General features: G+C 37.2%; 1 protein-coding gene across 1 annotated transcript in view; it reads right to left on the minus strand.

Annotated features, from left to right (window-relative positions):
• The window catches only part of ADAMTS5 (ADAM metallopeptidase with thrombospondin type 1 motif 5), a 64798-nt gene extending 44313 nt beyond the window's left edge, over positions 1 to 20485 (minus strand). Inside the window, exons 1-2 of the mRNA XM_043997439.1 lie at positions 18618 to 20485; positions 7061 to 7193 (exon numbers count right to left, since the gene is read on the minus strand). Coding sequence (XP_043853374.1) covers positions 7061 to 7193; positions 18618 to 19757 — 1273 coding nt within the window. The 5' untranslated portion in view covers positions 19758 to 20485. The remainder of the gene's footprint in view (positions 1 to 7060; positions 7194 to 18617) is intronic.
• Between the last annotated feature and the right edge of the window lie 288 nt (positions 20486 to 20773).

Genomic DNA, 20773 nt, shown 5'->3' on the forward strand with positions numbered 1-20773 from the left:
GGTGCTTTATCCACTGTGCCACCTAGCTACCCCTGACCTCATTATCTTTTTAAAATGTTTTCTTGGGGGGGGGGGCGGGGAGAGAGAGAGAGAGAGAGAGAGAAAGAGAGAGAGAGAGAGAAAGAGCGAGCACCCAATGTTCTCTCCTAGGTCCCTTTTCTCCCTTCATATTATTTTTTGGGGGTGAGTTCATCAGTTCCCATGGATTCAGTAATTATTTCTATGCAGATTATTCTCAAATCTGTTTATCCAGTCTGAACCTCTCTTCTGGCTTCTAGTCTCACATCAACAACTGCTTATTAGATATCTCAAAATGAATGTCCCACAGAAATCTTAATCTTGACATGTTCAAAACAGAACTCATTATCTTTTCCCCCAAATCCTCCCTTCTGTCCATGGTACTATTATCTTCCACATTATCCAAGCTCACAACCCCAGGGTTATAATATGCTGCAGTCATCCTCTATACTTTACTCCTACTTATTCTTCAATCCAGTCTACTGCCAAGTCCTACCATTTCTACCTTTGAAACATCTTGATATATGTCTTTTCTCTCTACTCACACAGTCACTGTGATACAGTGACAGATTATTTTCACATCATGCATAGACTACTACAACAATTTTTTTAGTTGGCCTCCTTTATTCAAGTCTATTCAATAAACACCAGTGGCTCCCCACTGTCTCCAAGACCAAATATAAAATCCTATGATTGGTTTTCAAATCCATTGATAACCTGTCCCATTCCTCTCTTTTCAGTCTTCTCATTCCTCACCCTCCCACCAACATGCTATATAATCTAGTGACACTGGTCTACTTGCTGTTCCTTGTATGAGACACTCCATCTCTTCAAAGCATTTGTACTGACTATCCTCTATGCCTGAATTCTCTTCTTCCTCATTTCCTCCACCTGGCTTCCCTAAAGTCTTAGTTAAAATCCCACTTTCTGCAAGAAGTCTTTAGTGTCATCCTTATTGGGATTATCTCCAATTTATCCTGTACATATCTTTGTTGTACACAGTTGTTTGAATATTGCCCCCCCCATTAGATTGTGAACTCCTTGAAGCCAAGGACTTTTTTTTTTGCTTTTCTTTGTATCTTCAATGTTAAATACAGTGCCTGGCATATAGTAAGTGCTTATTAAATGCTTGTAGATTTGACTTCACTTTTATTATGAAGCATTTGTATACACAGAAGAACACAAAAAAGAGAGTTGTGTATTAAACTGTGCATTTATATTTCCTAAACTTGCTTTTTAAAAAAGTACATAATGATTCTATAGATTACTTTTAAATCTCTCCTGTTTGTGTTTCCCTTTGAATTTCCTTCTATTTCTGTGATTTCAAAATGTCACAATTGCTCTTTTTTCTAGCATGATTATGTGTAACCCATTCATATCCTTAAATCCCTCTCCCTGCAATTAAAAATTGAAAGAAATCACAAACATATAATAAATAAATATGGAAGCTATGTCAAAAATATATTTCTCTTTCTATGTCTTTAGTCTTTTGATTCTCTGCCAGAAGGCCCCTGGAAATGTGGCTGGTCATTGCATTGATCACAGTTATTAAAAAGATCTATCCCAGGTCTTCTGCTTTTGATATTTACCTCTCTTGGTATCCTTTGAATAAATACTTCTTCCTTCTCTTCCTATTTGAATGTTAACTTTATGTCAGCATACAACCTTTGACAATTTCTCAAATAAATTTACCTTGGTAGGTTTCTCTTGACTCCCAAGTTTGCATTTTAGTGTCTTACTCAGCTCTTATCCTTTTTGTCAGAAACATTTTAATGCCCTTTATTCTACTAAATATCTGTTTTTGTTTGTGCACACACACACACACACACATATTCAGTTTTGCCTGGTAAGTTATTTATGATTGTAAGCCCATATCTTTTGTGTTTCAGATTATTGTATTCCAAGATCTCCTCTCATTCACTGTAAATACTGGTAGTTCCTTGGCCAAATGCAGCATGATACTTACTGTGATTCCTTAGTACTTAAACCGCTTCTTTCTGGGATGGCAGTACTTTTTCTTTGATGTGAGGCCTCTGGACTTTAGCTTTTACATTGATGGTTCTTCTCCTTTCCTTTTTTTTAAAAGTGAAAATAATCAGAAAATTCTGTCTATCTTCACTTTGTTCTTTGTTTCGAAGAGATCTGGACAGTTTTCATTCGTGATTTCTTCAAGTATAATAAAAGGGTTTTTAAAACATTATTGTTTTCAGAAGGCCAGTACTTTTAAAATGATTTCTTCCTGATCTGTTTTCTGGGCCAATTTTTAAAAATATCAGATATCCTGTATTTTCCTTCTCTATAATATTTTAACTTTGTGTTAGTATTTCTTACTGTGTTATATAGTTGTTGATTTTTAAAATTCATTTTTATTTAGGAATCAAAATCTACAATAATTTGTTTATATGGTTTTCTTGGATTTACTAATTTCTTGCTTTAGCTTCTAAATTGAGGCTTTTTGCCAGGATTGGGGACCCACCCCCTACAAAACTTTGGGTGGGTTTGTTGGTCCTATTGGTCTCACCCTGGGTTCCATGGGTTTTTGTATTAACTTCCACTTTGCAAGGTTAGCCCATTTTGGATATTTGAGTTTCAGAGCATTGGACCTTCAGGGATTTCTATGACATCTTCTTACAAATGGTGAAGGACTTCATATCCCCTGGGAACCTTGGCTGTCCTTGTTTGAGTGTTGCCATGTGGCTCTGATTGCTGTCTGGGCTTTCAAGGTTCCCATTCTGGGGCTCTCTGGGGTCCCTCTGCTTTTGCTCCCTCTAGTTACAGAGCTTTGCAGAACCTTTGGGACAGTGCTGACCACAGTGGTAGCTAGTCTTGTTTGCCTGTGCTGGCACTGTCTTTGCTGTGGCACCCTTTCCTTTTGCCCAATGGCTTATGGCTAACTTTTTTGCAGTTTCGGGTTGGAAGAAGTTATGTACTCTAGTTTTTCAATAGTATCTTACTCATTATTTGATCTGGTGTGAATCTCAGGTTTTTCCTGGAGTTCATATGTAGGAGTAATATTATCTGTCTTAATTGAGGTAGCCATATTGGCCAGAAGTTCCCACTGTCTATTGAAAGACTTTGAAAGAACATGAGGAAAAACTAATCAAAGTGTTTGGTTGGCTAGAAGCTGGTATGAAACTGTCAATTAGCAGTGTCTTAATAGGGACTGAATACTGATCCAGAGAAAGGCTTACTATTTGGTTATATCCAGAGAACATCTGTGAACTGGGGTTTTTTTGAGGGTATAGTAGCTTCTATTAAAAATATGAAGAATTTGGCCATTTTTTTCTATGATACTCAATCTCATTTATCAACATGTAGTTGAAAAGAGTTAATAGCAAAAAGACAAGAAAGGTCTAATTGGCCTGACACTTTCAGTAATATTTGGGGATCACTGGGGTTAGGAGTATAAACAAACTTCTAAGGATTTTGTTAACTGTCTCACTCACAAACCAATGTTGACACATGTGGACATGAGTAAACCCTTTGTACTATATATTCATAATTAGCCTGAAATACTTGATAACAATCTTGTACTTGGAGAATAATTGTAATCAAAAACTTAATGAATTTTGCAATAGAGGATTTGTTGACAATGAGATTCAGTATAAAAGCTAGAGTCCTTGGCTTTGAATTGGGATATCAATGAGAAGTGCAAAGACTATGTATATGAAGCCAAATTTAAAGTATAGACAAACAACTATCAATTGACCTACATTTTGACCAGTGTCAAGATAGATATGACCTGTCGAGGATGTGTAGCAGCATTAGCCAATCAGGAGTTCAGTATATCCATTCCATATTAAGTAGTTTAAAGACTTGGTAGTGTGTCAATTAAGATAGTAGAGAGAGTACTTAGTACAATATAACCACCTTGCTTGTTGGGGAGTTAATCAATTTCTCCTGACCCATAGTGAGACTTTGACACGCAAATTGAGTTCATTTAGACTTGAATGCAATAGAAATTAAAAGATGATTTAATGTTTTCATGTTATAAGGAAGTGACAAATCTACTATAGCCTTAATATCATACCTACTCTAAGTCATTTAAAACATAGAGGAAATTTAAAGAAGAATCTCAAAAAGAGAACAAGCAAAACTAGATCATATGGAAGAGTGAAGAGAAGGTAAGGTGGATTAAAAGAATTTATCCTAAAATGGGGGACACAAAAGAATCTTAAAGAAAGCGAGAAGAGAGGGTGATTCCCACAACCTCCTTGACTGTGGGAAAAAAAGAAAAGAGAAAAATTATACAAGTAAAAGTGAAGTCCCAGGACCTGTCTTTACTATTGACAGGAGAGATAATGGGGATTGTGATTAAGATTTGATTATTATGTATAATATTATGTATTTTATTACTATAGGATCACCACAATATGATCCCTTCCTCCACAAAAAAACTACACGATGATTTAAATATTCATTAGGTCAGCACCTATTTCAAATCCATATAATGTTGCCTTACATAGTTGTGCAGATTGAATAAGATATATTTAAAATGCTTTGAAATTCTTTTTTGTTTGTTTTGTTTTGTTGGGGGTTTTTTCGTGGCAATGAGGGTTAAGTGATTTGCCCAGGGTCAAGTAAGTGTCAAGTGTCTGAGGCCACATTTGAACTCGGGTCCTTCTGGATCCAGAGCTGGTGCCTTATCCACTGCGCCACCTAGTTGCCCCCTGCTTTGAAAGTCTTACAGAATTTTATATACTGCGATGATTAAAATCTAATGTGTGTGTATCCTTACCTGCCCCGCCCCCAGTGTGTGTGTGTGGGGGAAACTAGCTAGGGTTTACTTATAAATTAGAAACTTCAGCAACAGTTTAGGCATTTAAGCATTTATTAAAGTATATTAGGGGTTAGCAAAGAGAGAGAGAGAGAGAGAGAGAGAGAGAGAGAGAGAGAGAGAGAGAGAGAGAGAAAGCCACCTTCACCTAGCCGGTCATGCTATCCAAAGAGAGAAAGAGTCCCACTCAGTTCCCCTGGAAGCCCCCTGTCGAACAGGAAGAGGGGTGGTCTCCACACACACAGCTCCAAGCTAATTGGCAGGTCTCATTCAAGTCCATTGATCGACATGACTTAAAGCTGGTCTATGAATAGATGCAACTTCTGGGATGCCAATCTGACCTTTGAAACCTCAGAAAGGTCACCTCATGCTTTCTCAGTTCTCATACTACATATATGTGTGTGTGTATTTACACACATGTATCTATATACAGATTGAGAGATGTATATGACTTTGAATCAATTTAATGGTATACATATATGTATATATGCACACATACACACATGCACACATGTGTGTATGTCTTGTACATACATATATGTACATATACATGCACATACACACAAAAACTTCAATTATTATGTGAATTAGGACCACAATTATACATATTCAAAGAAAGATCTCTCTTTTCTTAAAAAAGAACTTTTCAGTAGAAACTCCTCTAAGCTCACTTGATACTTGGGTTAGAGTGAGTAATTTTCTTTCTGTTCCAATTATGCCTCTACCATTTTCACCAGCAGCAGTCAAATGTATTCTTCGGCTTCACTAAGTACCCCTGGAATAGTGGGGTGAAGTTGGACACATTTACTCTAAACTGCCATGGCCATACTAATGTCACTACTGCTCCTTATACTTACAAGGTACAATAAGTTTTATCTGTTAGCAGGAGGGGGTTACTAACTGCATGTTCATTTTGGCATTTCCTGGCGCCAGGTAATAAATAGAAAAGTTAGTCAACGGAAGAGAGTAGAGAAACAAGACCTATTAGGAAAAGTGTAAAGCAATCTAATCTTTGATAAACCTGAGAACACAAAGTATTGGGGAAATAACTTTTCAATTAGAGCTGCTGAAAAAAAAAAGGATAGCAAACTCGCAAAGAATGTGTTTATGCTAGCACTTAAACCATACACTACAATATATTCTAAATGTATAAACAATCTAAATGGAAAAAAATGCATCGTTAATAAGGGAAACCCAGAAAATTATATTTTTGAGACTGTGAATAATAGATGAATACATAACCAATCACTAGATGATCCACTGTTACTGCTAAGTCTGGGATTTTATGATTAGCTTTTCGTTTTAAAATTATGATACATACAATAAAAAAGAACAAGAAAACAAGACAAACACAAACAACATAAATAATTTCCCCTCATGATGCAAAAAAAAAAGATTAAATCAATGTTTGAAACCTTTGGTATGCAAGTTATCAGCTAAATTTAAGTGTTCATCATTAGTAGCCTATGAAAACAATTAGATTGGAAATAGTGCTGATGAACAAGAATTAATTTTTATTGACATTAGGCCTTCAGTATAAATTCTTGTCATAGTTTTTTTTGGTTTTTTTGGGGGGGGGCAATGAGGGTTAAATGACTTGCCTAGGGTCACATGGCTAGTAAGTGTTAAGTGTCTGAGGCTGCATTTGAACTCAGGTATTCCTGCATCCAGGGCCAGTGCTTTATCCACTGTGCCACCTAGCTGCCCCTGTCATAGATTTTTGTGAGTTATTTCTGCATAATAGCAAATAATCAGGTGAGTTATGTTTAAAATCAAATTTTTCCCTCAATTGTTTAATTTCACTCCTTTTATAAAGAAGGCATGATAAGTTTTTACTTCACTAATATGATTATTAGTCATTATCTATGACAATATATTTGCTTCCCTTTGTGGCCAGTTGATACATACAAAATCATGGTTCCATATAGTTTTGATTAAGCATTAACAAAATGTATGTATATGGGATTACATAGACTTCCAAATTTTATCTGATAGAGCTACATTTTGATGTTATAAAAGAGTTAGAACATGACTTATCCCTTCAACTACTCATTTAAAATGATACGTTCAAAAAATAAACATTCACTGTGTGCCTAGCCCTGTCTTCTGATTTCTTATCAGAAAGATAACACACACATAGACATAATCTGCAAATGGACAACTGAACCAGGGAAAATCTGGAATTAATTATAAAGTGTTTTTGGTTCCTAATGCAGCTGTTACAAGTGTTTGATTTGGCAAATGATCATAAAAGGCAATGCATACCGATTTCATGAGCAACTGTAAAAGCTGCATGGAGACCATCATCCTCAATCACCGCACAGCTGCGCTCAGGAGAGCATATGGTCCCAACATCTGCCATTCCAAGAGTATCACATGAATGATGTCCACATAAATCCTGCAGGGAAGAAAAAAAGAAATCATTAAAATCAATTTACACGCAGGGAAAGCCACCATATATAGTTACTTGCTCTCCCAAATAGCAAGAATTTGGATAAATGAAAATGTCACCTGTTCCTCTAAGGATGATCTTGGGTATCACCCTTTCAGAACTATTCTGGGCGACTGAAGCATGGAAAATATATAATGAGGTTCAATTATATTTTAAAAGATACCTTAAGTTATACTTTCCATTTTACAATAGTAGCATTAAGTAAAGTCATAATGCATGCATTCTTTAACATCTTTAACATTTCATCTTGGAAAGGCCTCTATACTCAATTTTGTATTCAACCTGATCATTTTATTTTGTTTGTTTTTAATTGCCTCTTTATTGTTTGGAACAACTTGTTTTCTTTTTTTTTAATTATAAAAGTATTTTATTATTTTCCAGTTACATACAGAGATAGTTTTCAACATTTGTTTTTATAAGATTTCTAATTTCAAATTTTTCTCCCTCCCCCCCTCCCCAAGACAGCAGGTAATCTGATATAGGTTATATATGTACAATAACATTAAAGATATTTCTGCATTAGTCATGTTGTAAGAGAAGAATCAGAGCAAAAAGGAAAAACCTCAAAAAAAGAAAAACAACAGCACCAAAACCAAAAGAAATAGTATGGTTCGATCCGCATCCATACTCCACAGTTGTTGGGTTTTGGGTTTGTTTTTTTTCTGGATTTGGAGAGCCTTTTCCATCATGAGTCCTTTGGAACTTTCTTGTACTGTTGTATTGGTGAGAAGAATCCAGTCTATCACAGTTGATCAACACATAATGTTGATGATACCGTGTACAATGTTCTTCTGGTTGTGCTCATCTCACTCATCACAGCCTGATCATTTTTTAAAGGATTCATCACTACAGGTAAAAACTACAATATACCTTAGAATATAAATATTCTAGCAAGTTAAAAAAAATCCAACCTTATCTATTCTAAATGTGCATCTATAAACTACAACTCAATGAGTAACTGACTGTTTCTAAAGGAAGTTGCAATTTCATAGGAACCATTATATGGGTGGTGTTTGTAAATTAATAAAATGTTCTTTCATTCAGTTGAAATATCAGTTTTGAAAATCTTGGCTCCAAAGGACAAAAAAACACAATAAAAACTACTGAAATATGAATCTTAAGAGAAAAGAAATGTTAGAAATCAGAGACTGTCCGTTTGTAAATATATAAGGTTCTAAATCACAATCACATTAATCCAATGATTTTAAAATAATATGTCTTTTAGCTGCCAACTTTTTATCTTTAAGGAGAATCTCATTTTAATAGTTCTACTATTTTAAAGCTGTAGTAGAAAAAGTATTGGCTTTGGAATCAAAGGATCTTGGTTCTGCTACTTGTTTGCCCTAGTTAACTAATCCTTTTGCTCAATTTCTTCAACTAATAAAAATGGGGATTGAACTAGGTGACCTTTATGATCTCTTCCAGTATTATAACCTAGGATACTAAATTATACAATAGTATAAAAAGTGGTCTTTAGAATATTCAGGCATCATATTATATTATAAAGATAACATTGCTTAAATATTACCACATGCTTTTAAAAAACTGATGTCAATATGGAAAATATTGTCAATAAGGGAAGCTATTCACACTAAGGGAGGGTCCCCTTTTAAAGATTTAAAACCTGGGAAATTTTAACATAAAAGCAAATATGATTACTATTTACAAAGAGCATATAACACTGTGCATGACACATAATAAGCACTTAATATTGAATGAACATGAAAGAGCAATCTGACTGATCTCAGACTCAGTCAAACCCAGACCAGAGCAATTTCATAATTGCACACTTTCTGAAGTCTTCAGACATAATTTCAGACTCAAAATTCAAAGTTATATTTTATCTCTCCTCTACAAGATTATTCAAAGTTATATTTTATCTCTCCTCTACAAGATTATATATAAACCATTTGAAACCAGGGACCATGCCTTATTACCTTTGTGTTCTCTCAGTACTGAGTCCAGGACTTTATATATAGCAGTTGCTTAATAAATGTTGGTTAAACTGAATTGAGTTAATATGGTATTTTGAAATAATAATAGGCAACATTGTATAATGGACAAATAAAGCACTGATTTGGAAATCAGAAAGCCTGTGTTCTGGTCCTGTTTCTGCTACTAATTAATTGTATGACCTTAAACAAATCATTTTACCTCTTTTACCCTCAGTTTCTTCATATATATAAGGGGACTAGATTACCTTGTGCCTAAGATTCCCTACAGCTCTAACTATTTTGTTCTTTTGGCTAACATTGCCTATGTATTGGGCATGGTGTAGACTTCCCCTCCAAATATTCCCGGGTTCACTCTCTTCTTCGGCTGAGGGTTGCTCACTCACCTGACTTACACCCAATATAGATGTCAGGGTGATTTCTAGTACACAGGTATCCATGTAGCTACTATTCTCTCTGGGTCCTCATAGTGACCCCTGTGAGTTGTTCTTACTCTCTTCTCCATCTTTGTCTTCTCAGCAACAAGTCAAAATAGAGAGCAGATAACATTTTTTCTATTTTTTCTTCAGGTGGATGTAGAAAACTCTCTAGCCTCTCATTGGCCAAACTACTCAACAAGTGAGAGGGCAGAGAAACAGTTACATTCTCCTTTAAAAACAAAGGTCTTAAATCTGTCTTTTCACATCCAATAATCTGCAGCTGGGTCCTCTCTGCAACTTTACCTTAGCAACCAAATCCTTATAGTCTGTTTTTCAATCAGGTAAATTACATTTGTCCCATAATCATAGAGATGTTCATGTCCTAACCTAAAAGTTCTCTAATTTTTCATATGCAAAGCATTTAAGTACACTGTATTTTCCATTTACTCTAATGTTCTACAACTTATCATGTGCAAATTGCTGTATTAATACTGGAGTCAGATAGCTTAGTAATTGTTTCTCCAGAATGTTAAGTACTTAAACCCCAAACAAATGAATTGTCAAGGAGCATTTCTTTACACTAAAATCATTGAGTAGCCAATTTTTTAAAAGTATGTATCATTATTTTAGAATGTTCGACATTACTTACTTTCCTCACAAAATAATTTAATTTTATATGTTGGTGATGATATGAAAGATAACTAGTTAAGGTTAATAACTCTTGTATTAAAGTTATGACAATAAACATAAAATAATTTTACAAGTACCAAAGTATTCAGAATTATTTAAACAACTGGTTGGCAATTAGTCACAACCTTGCAAATTACCAAATTTTTAACTGGTAATCGACCTTGTTCGGTTGTATAACCAAATCAATTTGTTTTAGAACCTGTTTAAACCAATTCAGGTGTGTACAAAGAATTCCAGCCTTATGAAGACCCTATTCAGTATAGAGTTCTTTTAGACCATTGTTATGTAGTACAGTCAGTCTAGAGGTGACAAAGATATTGCCACATCTACTTATCTAATAAAGATGTTTTGAGGAAAGTGGGTGTTTTTTTTTTTGGTTTGGTTTTTTGCAGGGCAATGAGGGTTAGGTGACTTGCCCAAGGTCACATAGCTAGTAAGTGTCAAGTATCTGAGGTCAGATTTGAACTCAGGTCCTCCTGAATACAGGGCCGGTGCTTTATCCACTGTGCCACCTAGCTGCCCCCAAGGAAAGTGTTTTATAAGCTTTAATGTGCCAAACCAATGTGTTATTTTTATTTTTACTCTTGGACCCAAGATTTCATCAGTATAAGGAAATCCAGATGAGGAAACTCCTTCTACCAATGAAGATGTACAACTGTTTTTCAATTTGTAGTTGAAGAATAAACTTATAGCATAAAATATTTCGACATGCAGACAAATATAGTTCAGTGTTAAAGTAAAATTGATAAAATTTAAAATAGTATGAAATTATTCTATTTTCCCTTTCTTACTTTCATCTTTTTTTAAAGTACTAATTTGCAATGCTTCATAAAAATAAAATGTTAACTACGAACAACATAGAAACAACTAGAATTGCAAGCTTCTGTTAGAGAATTTCCTGGGAATACGGAGAATTTAAATGTTTTCCCACAGGTCCATTGGAGGTAAGACTTGAAGCTAAGCTTTTTAAACTCCCTCTGCACTTTGTTAGCCCTTCTGCCGTGCTACATTTAAATAATAATATTACTGACAATAACCACTTATGGAGAACAAGATGTGCTGACATCCCATTCTCTCATACATACCCATCAATAGACACAATTGGAGATCTGCTATGATTTGTGCTCACGTACTAACTTTCTCTGTTTCCTCTTCATCATCAGGGATAGAGATTTCTGACCCTCATAGAACATTCTCCATAAACCTCCTACATGACCCAGGGTTCCTGCTCAAAGGCTGACTTTCCAGTGTGATAAAGTACTTGTTATAAAGTTTACATAAGAGGATGGTGGATAGGGGCAGCCTTAGAGTCAAGAAGAGGTGTATTCAAGTCCTGATTGTGGTATATTAGTTCTCTGATTACGAGCACATGACAACCTCTCAGTGCACCAGGCAGATCTTTAAAGCTCTAAGTTTATAGAGAAGATGTTCATCTGCATCAGTGGAAAGTTTCCATATAGGGACTTCTGGAAAACTAATGAAATAACAGATCTGGACTCCTTGATAAAGTATAAATGATTTTTTAAAAAAAAATCTAGTCCCCCAAATTCTGATTCCATTGGATGTAGTTTAAATCACTAGGCATTATTAAAATTATGTAGTATAGTTTTAAGCATTGTAAAAAAGATTGCAGCATTTATTCTAGTTGCCAGAGTAATACTGGAACTGCCATTTTAGTTTTTAGATGAGTAGTGAATTCATATTCAGGGCAGCTAGGTGGCACAATGGGCAGAGCACTGGTCCTAAAGTTGGGAGGACCTTAGTTCAAATCTCATCTCAAACTGGCCCTATGACCTTGGGCAAGTCATTTAACCTCAATTGCCTTAAACACCTGGGGCTATCTGCAGTCGTCCTGGTATATATCTTGCTACTGAACTCAGATGGCTCTGGAGGAAAGACGGAGGTTGGTGACCCTGCAGAGCCCTGCCTCACTTAAATCAAATTCAGTGCAAGTCATGACATCAGGGATGTCATGGTCCTCTTCCAGAATGAAAGATAAACAACAACAAGCATTCATATTAATCAGAAAAATTTTAGGCAAAATTAATAGTTGTCTTAAAAATCTGAGTGAATAAAACCACACTGAAATTATAAAATACTCTGCACAAGAAAATTGGATAAGGGAAAAATGGAACTGTTAGGGAAACAATGGTGAAATGATACAAAGAACTGTATAGGGTAAAATTCTTTTCTTTGGGGAATTATATTGCTTCAGAAAATTCTTAACTGTTCAGCCTTAGACTTTCAACTATGTCTAGTTAATCTGTTAACGGTCTTCTCATATCTAAATTGCTTAGCTTTTTTGAGATTGGGACAAAAATGTAGGCTGTAGCCACTTGATAAGGTTCACTTTTGACCTAAATGCGCTTTGAACACAAATATATAATTAGAGAATGTGACAATCTCCCATACTACCTAACCTCTTAAGTGGTTTGGTTTAGGATATCTATAATATATAAAGAGCTTTTAAGAAAGTATCCATCAGTATTTGTAGGGTGGGGAAAAACCAAATTTTTTTTCTGTTTTGTAAACATAATAGATGGACATTTTGCTTCTAAAGAATAATGAACAACATAACATAGGAGTAGAAACCAAGAACAAAGGCAAAATTAAATCTTAAAGAAATAACCTTTCTATTATTTTAGGGTAAAAGTGATGTGAATTTTAGCAAAAAAAAAATGCAATTCCAGAAGGAAAACTTTTTTGCATGCCAGAATATTGTAGATTTATGGTTTTTAAATGTAGATACTTAGTACCGTAACAGATGTACTACAATGCTCAGAATAGCGAAATGTGCTAGTTTGATAGATGAATTGCTCATCCTCATTCTTGTTAGCACAGTGGCAGAAAATCCATAGTGACCCTTGCTAGTAAAGAAGCATAGAAAACAATCTCAAATTTTGCTTCATGCCTGGAAAACAAGCCATTTGAAATGAAGACATCAGAACACACAAAATTTGAACAGTATTCAAAACCCATCACACTATGGACTTGACTGCTAAGCAACCTATTTCAAACATCCCATGGCTCCCCTCTTCTCCCCTAAGATAAGACACTTGCCTTGTATTTTATTGGGGGGAAAATGATGTCATTCACTGAGAGCTCCCTCTTCCATATTTCTCCTTCCTATTGTGGTTAAATTCCTTGAGAAGGCAGTCTACAATACACACTTTCACTTATTTTCCTCTCCCTTTCTTCTTATCTCTACAATCTGGCTTCCAACCTCATCACTTAATGGAAACTGCTGTTTCCAATGATCTTTTAATTGCCAAATTCAATGCCCTTTTCTCAGTCCTTACCCCCTTGACCTTTCTGCAGCCTTTGACATTTTCCATCACCCTCTTCTCCTTCTCGCTAGATTTTTGAGATATTACTCTCTCCTGATTCTTCTATGAATATAACCACTCCTTCTCAATATCCTTTGTTGTATTTTCTTCCAGGTCATGCCTGCTAATCAATGCAAGTCTCAAAGAGCTCTGACCTAGGCCTTCTTCTCTCCCTGGTGATTTCATTAATTCCCAAAGACTCAATTACCCTCTCTATGCTGAGGATTTTCAAAGCTACTAATACAGCATTAACCTCTCTGCTAAATTCCAGTCTTGCAGCTTCAACTATCTACTGTATATCTCCAACTGGATGTCAAGTAAACATCTTAAACTCACTATATCCAAAACTGAATTCGTTATCCTTCCCCCTAAACCCTCCCCACTTCCAAACTTCCCTATTGCTGTTAAGGACACCAGCTTCCCTCCCCCCCCCCCGTACCCCAGGCTCTTGACCTAGATGTCATTCTTTTTTTTTTTTTTAGTGAGGCAATTGGGGTTAAGTGACTTGCCCAGGGTCACACAGCTAGTAAGTGTTAAGTGTCTGAGGCCGGATTTGAACTCAGATACTCCTGACTCCAGGGCCGGTGCTCTATCCACTGCGCCACCTAGCCGCCCCCCCTAGATGTCATTCTTGACTCCTCTGACCACTTCCCATCTAATATGTTGCCAAGACCTGTTGATTTCACCTTTGCAACATCTCTCTAATGCACCCCCCCCTTTTTTCTCTGATACTGCCATCACCCTGGTGTAGGCTTTCAGCAACTCACAACTAGATTGCTACAATAGGTTGCTGGTTAGGCCTGTCACAAGTCTCCCCACACAACAGCCCATCCTCTATTCAGCTGACAAAAGTGATCTTCCTAAAGTGTAAGTCTTGCCATGTCACCCACCACCCCCTTAAACTCCAATGGCTCTCTATAATTTCCAGAATCAAATACAAAGTCTTCTGATATTTCAAGCCCTTTATAACTCCCCACTATCACCTTTCCAGTTTTCTTACACTTCACATTTCCCCACCCCCACCAAATAAAGCCTTAGTGAGTAGTTAGGTATTTTTCTCAATTCTTAACTAAAATTAAACCATATACAAACTGAACTCATCAGTAGTTTGAATGTGGTTTTCAAATAAGTACATGTGGTTTTTGAATTTTTTGCCATATTACATAGCAAATAAATGCCAGGAAACCAATTTCCTCCTGAAAGTATGCTTTTGCTTAGTAAGGCTGATATCATTTTTCACTTGTGGATAAATACAGGATATTGTTTCAATAATTATTAAAGTCAAATTGAAAAAGTTAAGAATACTATAAAATTATTCTATTTTCTTTTATGCTTTCATCTTTTAAAAATGTGCTATATTCCACTGCTTCAAAAAAATTTAACTACTCATTATACAGTGTAAAGAGTCAGAGTCAAAAAGAGTCAAAAGCTTGTATCAGTTTACTCAGGTTCAGTGAGCGAAATGACAGTTTTTAAAAAGCCAACCAAAAAATGTCAAAACCCTACATAATTGTCTTTTAAAAATATAAGTAAGAAAGTTACATTTGAATTTGTGAATAAAAAAGAAACCCCTGAAGAGAAATCAGCTGCCTGTAGTAGTTTAGTAACAACAGGACAACTGTCTTCGATATTTTTATTGTGCAGCTTCCTAATATAGCAAAGAAAGAATTCATAAGTCATGAACTACTTTTTTAAAAAAATCAAGAAGAAACCTCCCTAAACTTGGAATGGAAATTAGAAAAAGACTTAAAGTATTTTATTTCAAAAGAATAGCCACAGACCTGCTGTGGCAGTATTACTGTCCTTCAAAAAGGAATTCCAGAGGATCATTTCCATTGTGTACAAAGAAATATGTTTTCCATTCTAGTCTAAAGCCACTGTCTTTAATGCCTATCTCTTTGTTTACATTTAGTTTACATTTATGCCTAACCCTTGAACAACCAGTGATCCCTCACTCCAAATTTATCAGCTGTTTCCCTTCAAAGCAGAAGTGTCCTGTGAGTAAGTAAGAGAATGGACAAAAGTAGGAGACAGTGAGAAATATTGAGAGAGAGAGAGAGAGAGAGAGAGAATGTAGAAGAGTTATCTGATTCTGAGTATCCTGAAACACTTCATTCCATTTCCTAAATGACTCAGTTTTCTCTCTTCTCTGCATTGCATATTATTTTTAGTTTTGTTAAAAACAATGACAAAAACTTCCTCAGACATTCAAAAAATGGGCTTAGAAATCAATTGTTACTACTTACCTGAACTCAAATATTAATAATATCACCAATTTATATATGTAAAACCTGAATTTCAGGGCAATTATGAACTGACTAGGAAGTTTTGTATTGTATTTGTATTGTTTTTCTTCCAGTGAAGAGCTCTGATAATATTTACAAGTTTATATGCTGTTTTCCCTTAACGCCAATAAAGCCAAAGTCTCATTTTTTTTTTTTTTAGTGAGGCAATTGGGGTTAAGTGACTTGCCCAGGGTCACACAGCTAGTAAGTGTTAAGTGTCTGAGGCTGGATTTGAACTCAGGTACTCCTGACTCCAGGGCCGGTGCTCTATCCACTGCGCCACCTAGCTGCCCCAAAGTCTCATTTTCTTACTACAGAATCAAAGGACTTTGAGAGCAAGATGATATTAAAGTTAGTCCAAACCTCTTTTTTTCACAGATGAGCAAATGTAGGCCCAGAGACATAAAGTGGTTTATCCAAAGCAAAACAGCTAGTGAGCAAAGCCAGGTTTCAAATTCAGAGGTCATTAAGGCCACCCTCATCATAGAAATGAGAAAACAGTTCTAGAAGTTAAGTGCCTTGCTTAGTCACAGAACTAGGAAGTGTCTTTCTAATTCCAAGTCCAAGTTCTATTTACCACATTACCTTGACACTAGCTCAGATCTCCTGTCAATCCATGGCCATTCTATTACATTCTTCATGTTAAATAATTCTCCCATATACTCTAACATGCTACAGGATCTATAGTTTATTTCTTTGCGCAGACTATTCAGCATTGAAACTTTTAGGGGCTAGGTGATGCAGTGGATAAAGCAACGTCCCTGGATTCAGGAGGACCTGAGTTCAAATCCAGCCTCGGACACTTGATACTTACTAGCTATGTGACCTTGGGCAAATCACTTAACCCTCATTGTCTCACAAAAAAAAAAAAGAAAAGAAAAAAGAAACTTACGAAGCACTCTTTTACTACACCAAAAACCACACACATTAGCTATATTCCTTAAAGGGAGGTCAAACATAAGTTATATAGATAGATGAGATATTGACTAAATTGTTGTCTTAAAAAAGCACTAGAATACCCAGAATACTTATGTCCTTCACTGACCTGGTTTTTTAATGTCTATTCAATGACTCTTTAATCATCTTGATTCTCCTATATGTATTAGTTCTATTTATTAAGCAGACATTAAATATTTGCTGTCAAGAGAATAGCTTTTTATCAGGAAATATTTAACTGAGACAACAGCTGCATGAATGATACCATATGCTGGATTCTCCAAAGTATTTAAGAGCATTTACAAGTTAGGAGTGGAGATACAGTACTATAGAATCATATTAGGTAATATTTGAGAAGAATTTAGTCCCTCTAGGTCAATTCCATCATTCCACACATAAGAAAAACAAGGTCCAAGGAGGTTAGATGCCATGCTCGTTACCCTCTTGGTTAGGGTCAGGACCTGGATTAGAATCCAGGTTTCTGGACTGCCATCACTGGACCTCAAGCTGCCTGAAATTCCTTCACCATTAGGTATAAAAGGGACAGCAGGGAAGGAAACGGTTTTGTTTGTTTTACTTTATTTTTGGTCTAGACCTGTGATGTTTCCTCAGTGTAGGGAACTCAGGGTGAGGATATTCTTACCAATTTGGAGCAGCATCCCTTATGCAATTTCTAGGGAAGTGCCTGGGGTACAGAAAGATTAAATCACTTTCCCAGGATCATAGCCAAATATTTGTCCAGTCAGGCCTTGAAATCCAAGTCTTTAAAACTCTCAGATTTCTATACAGTATAAACTGCTGCCTCTCCAAAAAATGTCGCCTTTGCAATGGGTGTCCCCCATGCCAGGAATGGTTTCCATTCTCATCTCTCTGCCACTTAACTTTCCTGGCTTCTTTCTGCTTAAATCCCATCTTCTGCAAGAGTCCTTCCTGAGTCCCTCCTCCCCCTTGCTATTAGTGCCTTTTCCTCCACTGAATGTACTTATATCTAACTACTCTGCATATATCTGTAATATACCTCGTTATTTCCATGTTCTCTCTCATTAGAAAATGAGCTTCTTTGAAATTATCAAAGTGATGCAATTACATGGGCAAGTAGTGGCCCTCGGTTTATTGAGAGACAGAAAGATTTTAAGATTAAAAACTTTTTTTATCGTTCCTTTCAAACTAAATGCATGTATACACATATTAGCCTCTAATAGATCGCAACATTAGCTCTATCGGCTCCACGTATACACATGCCATACAGCTTCTAATAGATCTAGCTATTAGTTCTATTAGCTATTTAGCTATCCCTAAATGCTAAAATACCAGAGATTCCCACGGATGGTTCGAGGGCAAGAAGTTGTTGAAAGTGTATATAAGGACCGAGAGGTTACAATTTCGCTGGACTAACTAGATGAGTGATCTCATTGGTTAAGGGAACTCTTGGATATGGAAATTAACTCCACCAATGTAGGTCCCAACTCCTACGCTATTTAAAGTCAGAGAATTTTTTAGGTTTAGTATCTAGTCCAAGGTCACACAGTCAGGACATATTTTTCGAGTCCAGCTGTAAATCTGATACGTTAATGAAATAAGATTAAATTCCATGAAGGCTCAAAACAATTGTGTGTGGGGGGTGGGGTGGGGGGGGAGGGGCTAGTAGTAAGCTACCACACACCTCCCTACAGTTCCCCAGACTTCCAGAGTGCCTAGTGTGCAAATTACACCAAAGATAAGCATCTGTTTGACTGGTGACTTGGTTTGGCCTCAAACTTACCTCCCTGGTAAAGAGGATAGCTGCATCATAATGCTCATCATGATCATCTCCCAACTGGTTATGTTGGTGCTGCCACTTGCAAAAGTTCTTGAGTGTAGTGGCAGCGTTCTTGTTTATCTCCAACCCTTTCTCCTTGTCATCCAGCACCACCACCTTCACCACCGCTAGGCGGATGTGGTTCTCGATGCTTGGATGACTGTAAAGCCGGGAAGCGATGGAGGCCAAAGTCAACAGGTAATGCTGCAAGTCCCGGCCATACTTCTTGGCCATAGATACATCCGCCACAAGCAGCAGCTCCACCTGCCTTGCCCTGGAGATGGAGCGCCGCTGACGTCTCCACCCCTTCTGTGGTTCGGGAGGTGATGCCGCAAAGGTCTGCGGAGACGGTGTGATCTGCAAAGTTAGGTTAGCCTGAGTTGAGAGTGTTTCTGCTTGTTTATGTCCTGTCCTGGGAGAGCTAGGGGTCTCGCAGCTGTTGCGAAGCTTCAACGTTTCGAAACTGAAGCCCTCTCTAATGAAGACATGCAGCACCCGAAAAGACCGGTCCCCAAACAGCCGCCCCTCTTCAGCCTCCCTTGTCCCCAGCAACAGCGGCTTTATGGTGTAGCGAGTATGTTTAACAGCGAAGAAGCCCTTCATCCCCCCACAGAGGTTAAAGAGGGCCAGGGAGCTGGGGCTCCCGTTCACAGTGCCTCTGTAGAAGCAGTGATCCCGGTGGCGCTGAGATGGAGGCAGTGTCCCCTGATGACTGCCGTGGTCAGAACCAGGATACAAAAGCTCCGGGAAGCCCACTGATCCATCTTGTTCTAAATCCAAGAGAAATTTCTTGCCCTCTACATATAGGAGGTATCCCACTTTGCCTCCTCCGGAGTAGAGTTGGTCAATGTTTTGCACTAGACCTCTGGTCTTGCGGTTGAAAGGGAGGGTGTATAGGGGCTGCTGAGGGTACTTTTGTTGCTCCTGCTCCTGCAGCAACTCCTTCTGCTGCCGGTAGTGGAGATGAGCTTCTGCTGTCTCTATTGCAATTGGTGGAAGTTGATGGGTTTGACTGTATTTAGATGCTGGTGGAGCCCGGACTCCAGCAGAAGCAAAGTGCAATTGGAAAGCCAACAGGAGCAGAGAATCCAACTTTAAGACCATATTGGTCTCTCAGAGAGTCGGAATTGATGAGGAAGGGAGGAAAAAATTGGAAGGAGGGTTGTTGTTTTTTTGTTCTAAAATAAGCAGTAATGCAAATTACCACGGATTAAAATAAACATAGCTACCCACATATCTTTATACCTATATCTTTCTATACAGACATACGTGTATTTAATATATACATATGTATGTGTGCGTTTGTTTGCCTGTATTGTTGAATGAAGTGTAAGGAGGGAAGCAGAAAATGCTGCCAACAAAGCTTATGGATTGTCAAAGCTGAGGTCCTAGTGTGTAACTTTTCTTTGCTGGTTTCTTAAAAAAACAAAAATTAACTTTTGGATTCTGGCTAGGAAAAAGCTGGAAGAGTAGAATCAGCATAAGGAGAAAGGTAGAGAAAGCATAAAATCCCAAAGCCACACACAGCAAACAGCTGCACAGCAAGAAATAAGATTCAGAGTCTAAAGCAGGCAACTTTTCAGCATTTCCTCTCTTCCCCTATCTCTTTTCCGATGTGGATCATCGATGATAAGAATGATCACTTTCCGAACTAAGCTCCAGCAGTTCTTTCTTTTTAATTTGTTGGTTCCATTTGGTCTCTTGAGAACCTGAGGTGACTGAGGAAAACCCAGATCGCTTTTGGTGAGATGGCAAGATGTCCTCACTTTATCCCCCGTGGCTCTGTATTTTCATTTTTGTTGTTATCCCCAGTTGGTCGATACAAGCAAGGAGAGAAGAGAGAAATGTGAAGATGAGAGGAGGTCGAACAATGAATTTATAGTGGAATGCCATCCTGCAAGGGCAATTTCAAGAATTCGTCACTGCAGGCTGCCTCTTAAAGGGAGAGCTTCAAAACCACCACTCCCACACTCCCATCTCATTTAATCAGATAGAGAGGAGGGGAAAAAGAGAACAGGATGGGTGGGGTGAAGAGTGACGATTGGAGAATGAGCTAGGGGAGAGAAAAGGAGAGGAAAGAAAGAGGAAAGACGAGGGGTGGAGAGATAGAGAAGGGAGGG

This window comes from Dromiciops gliroides, chromosome 3 (genome assembly GCF_019393635.1).
Source record: "Dromiciops gliroides isolate mDroGli1 chromosome 3, mDroGli1.pri, whole genome shotgun sequence".
Lineage (NCBI taxonomy): Eukaryota > Metazoa > Chordata > Mammalia > Microbiotheria > Microbiotheriidae > Dromiciops > Dromiciops gliroides.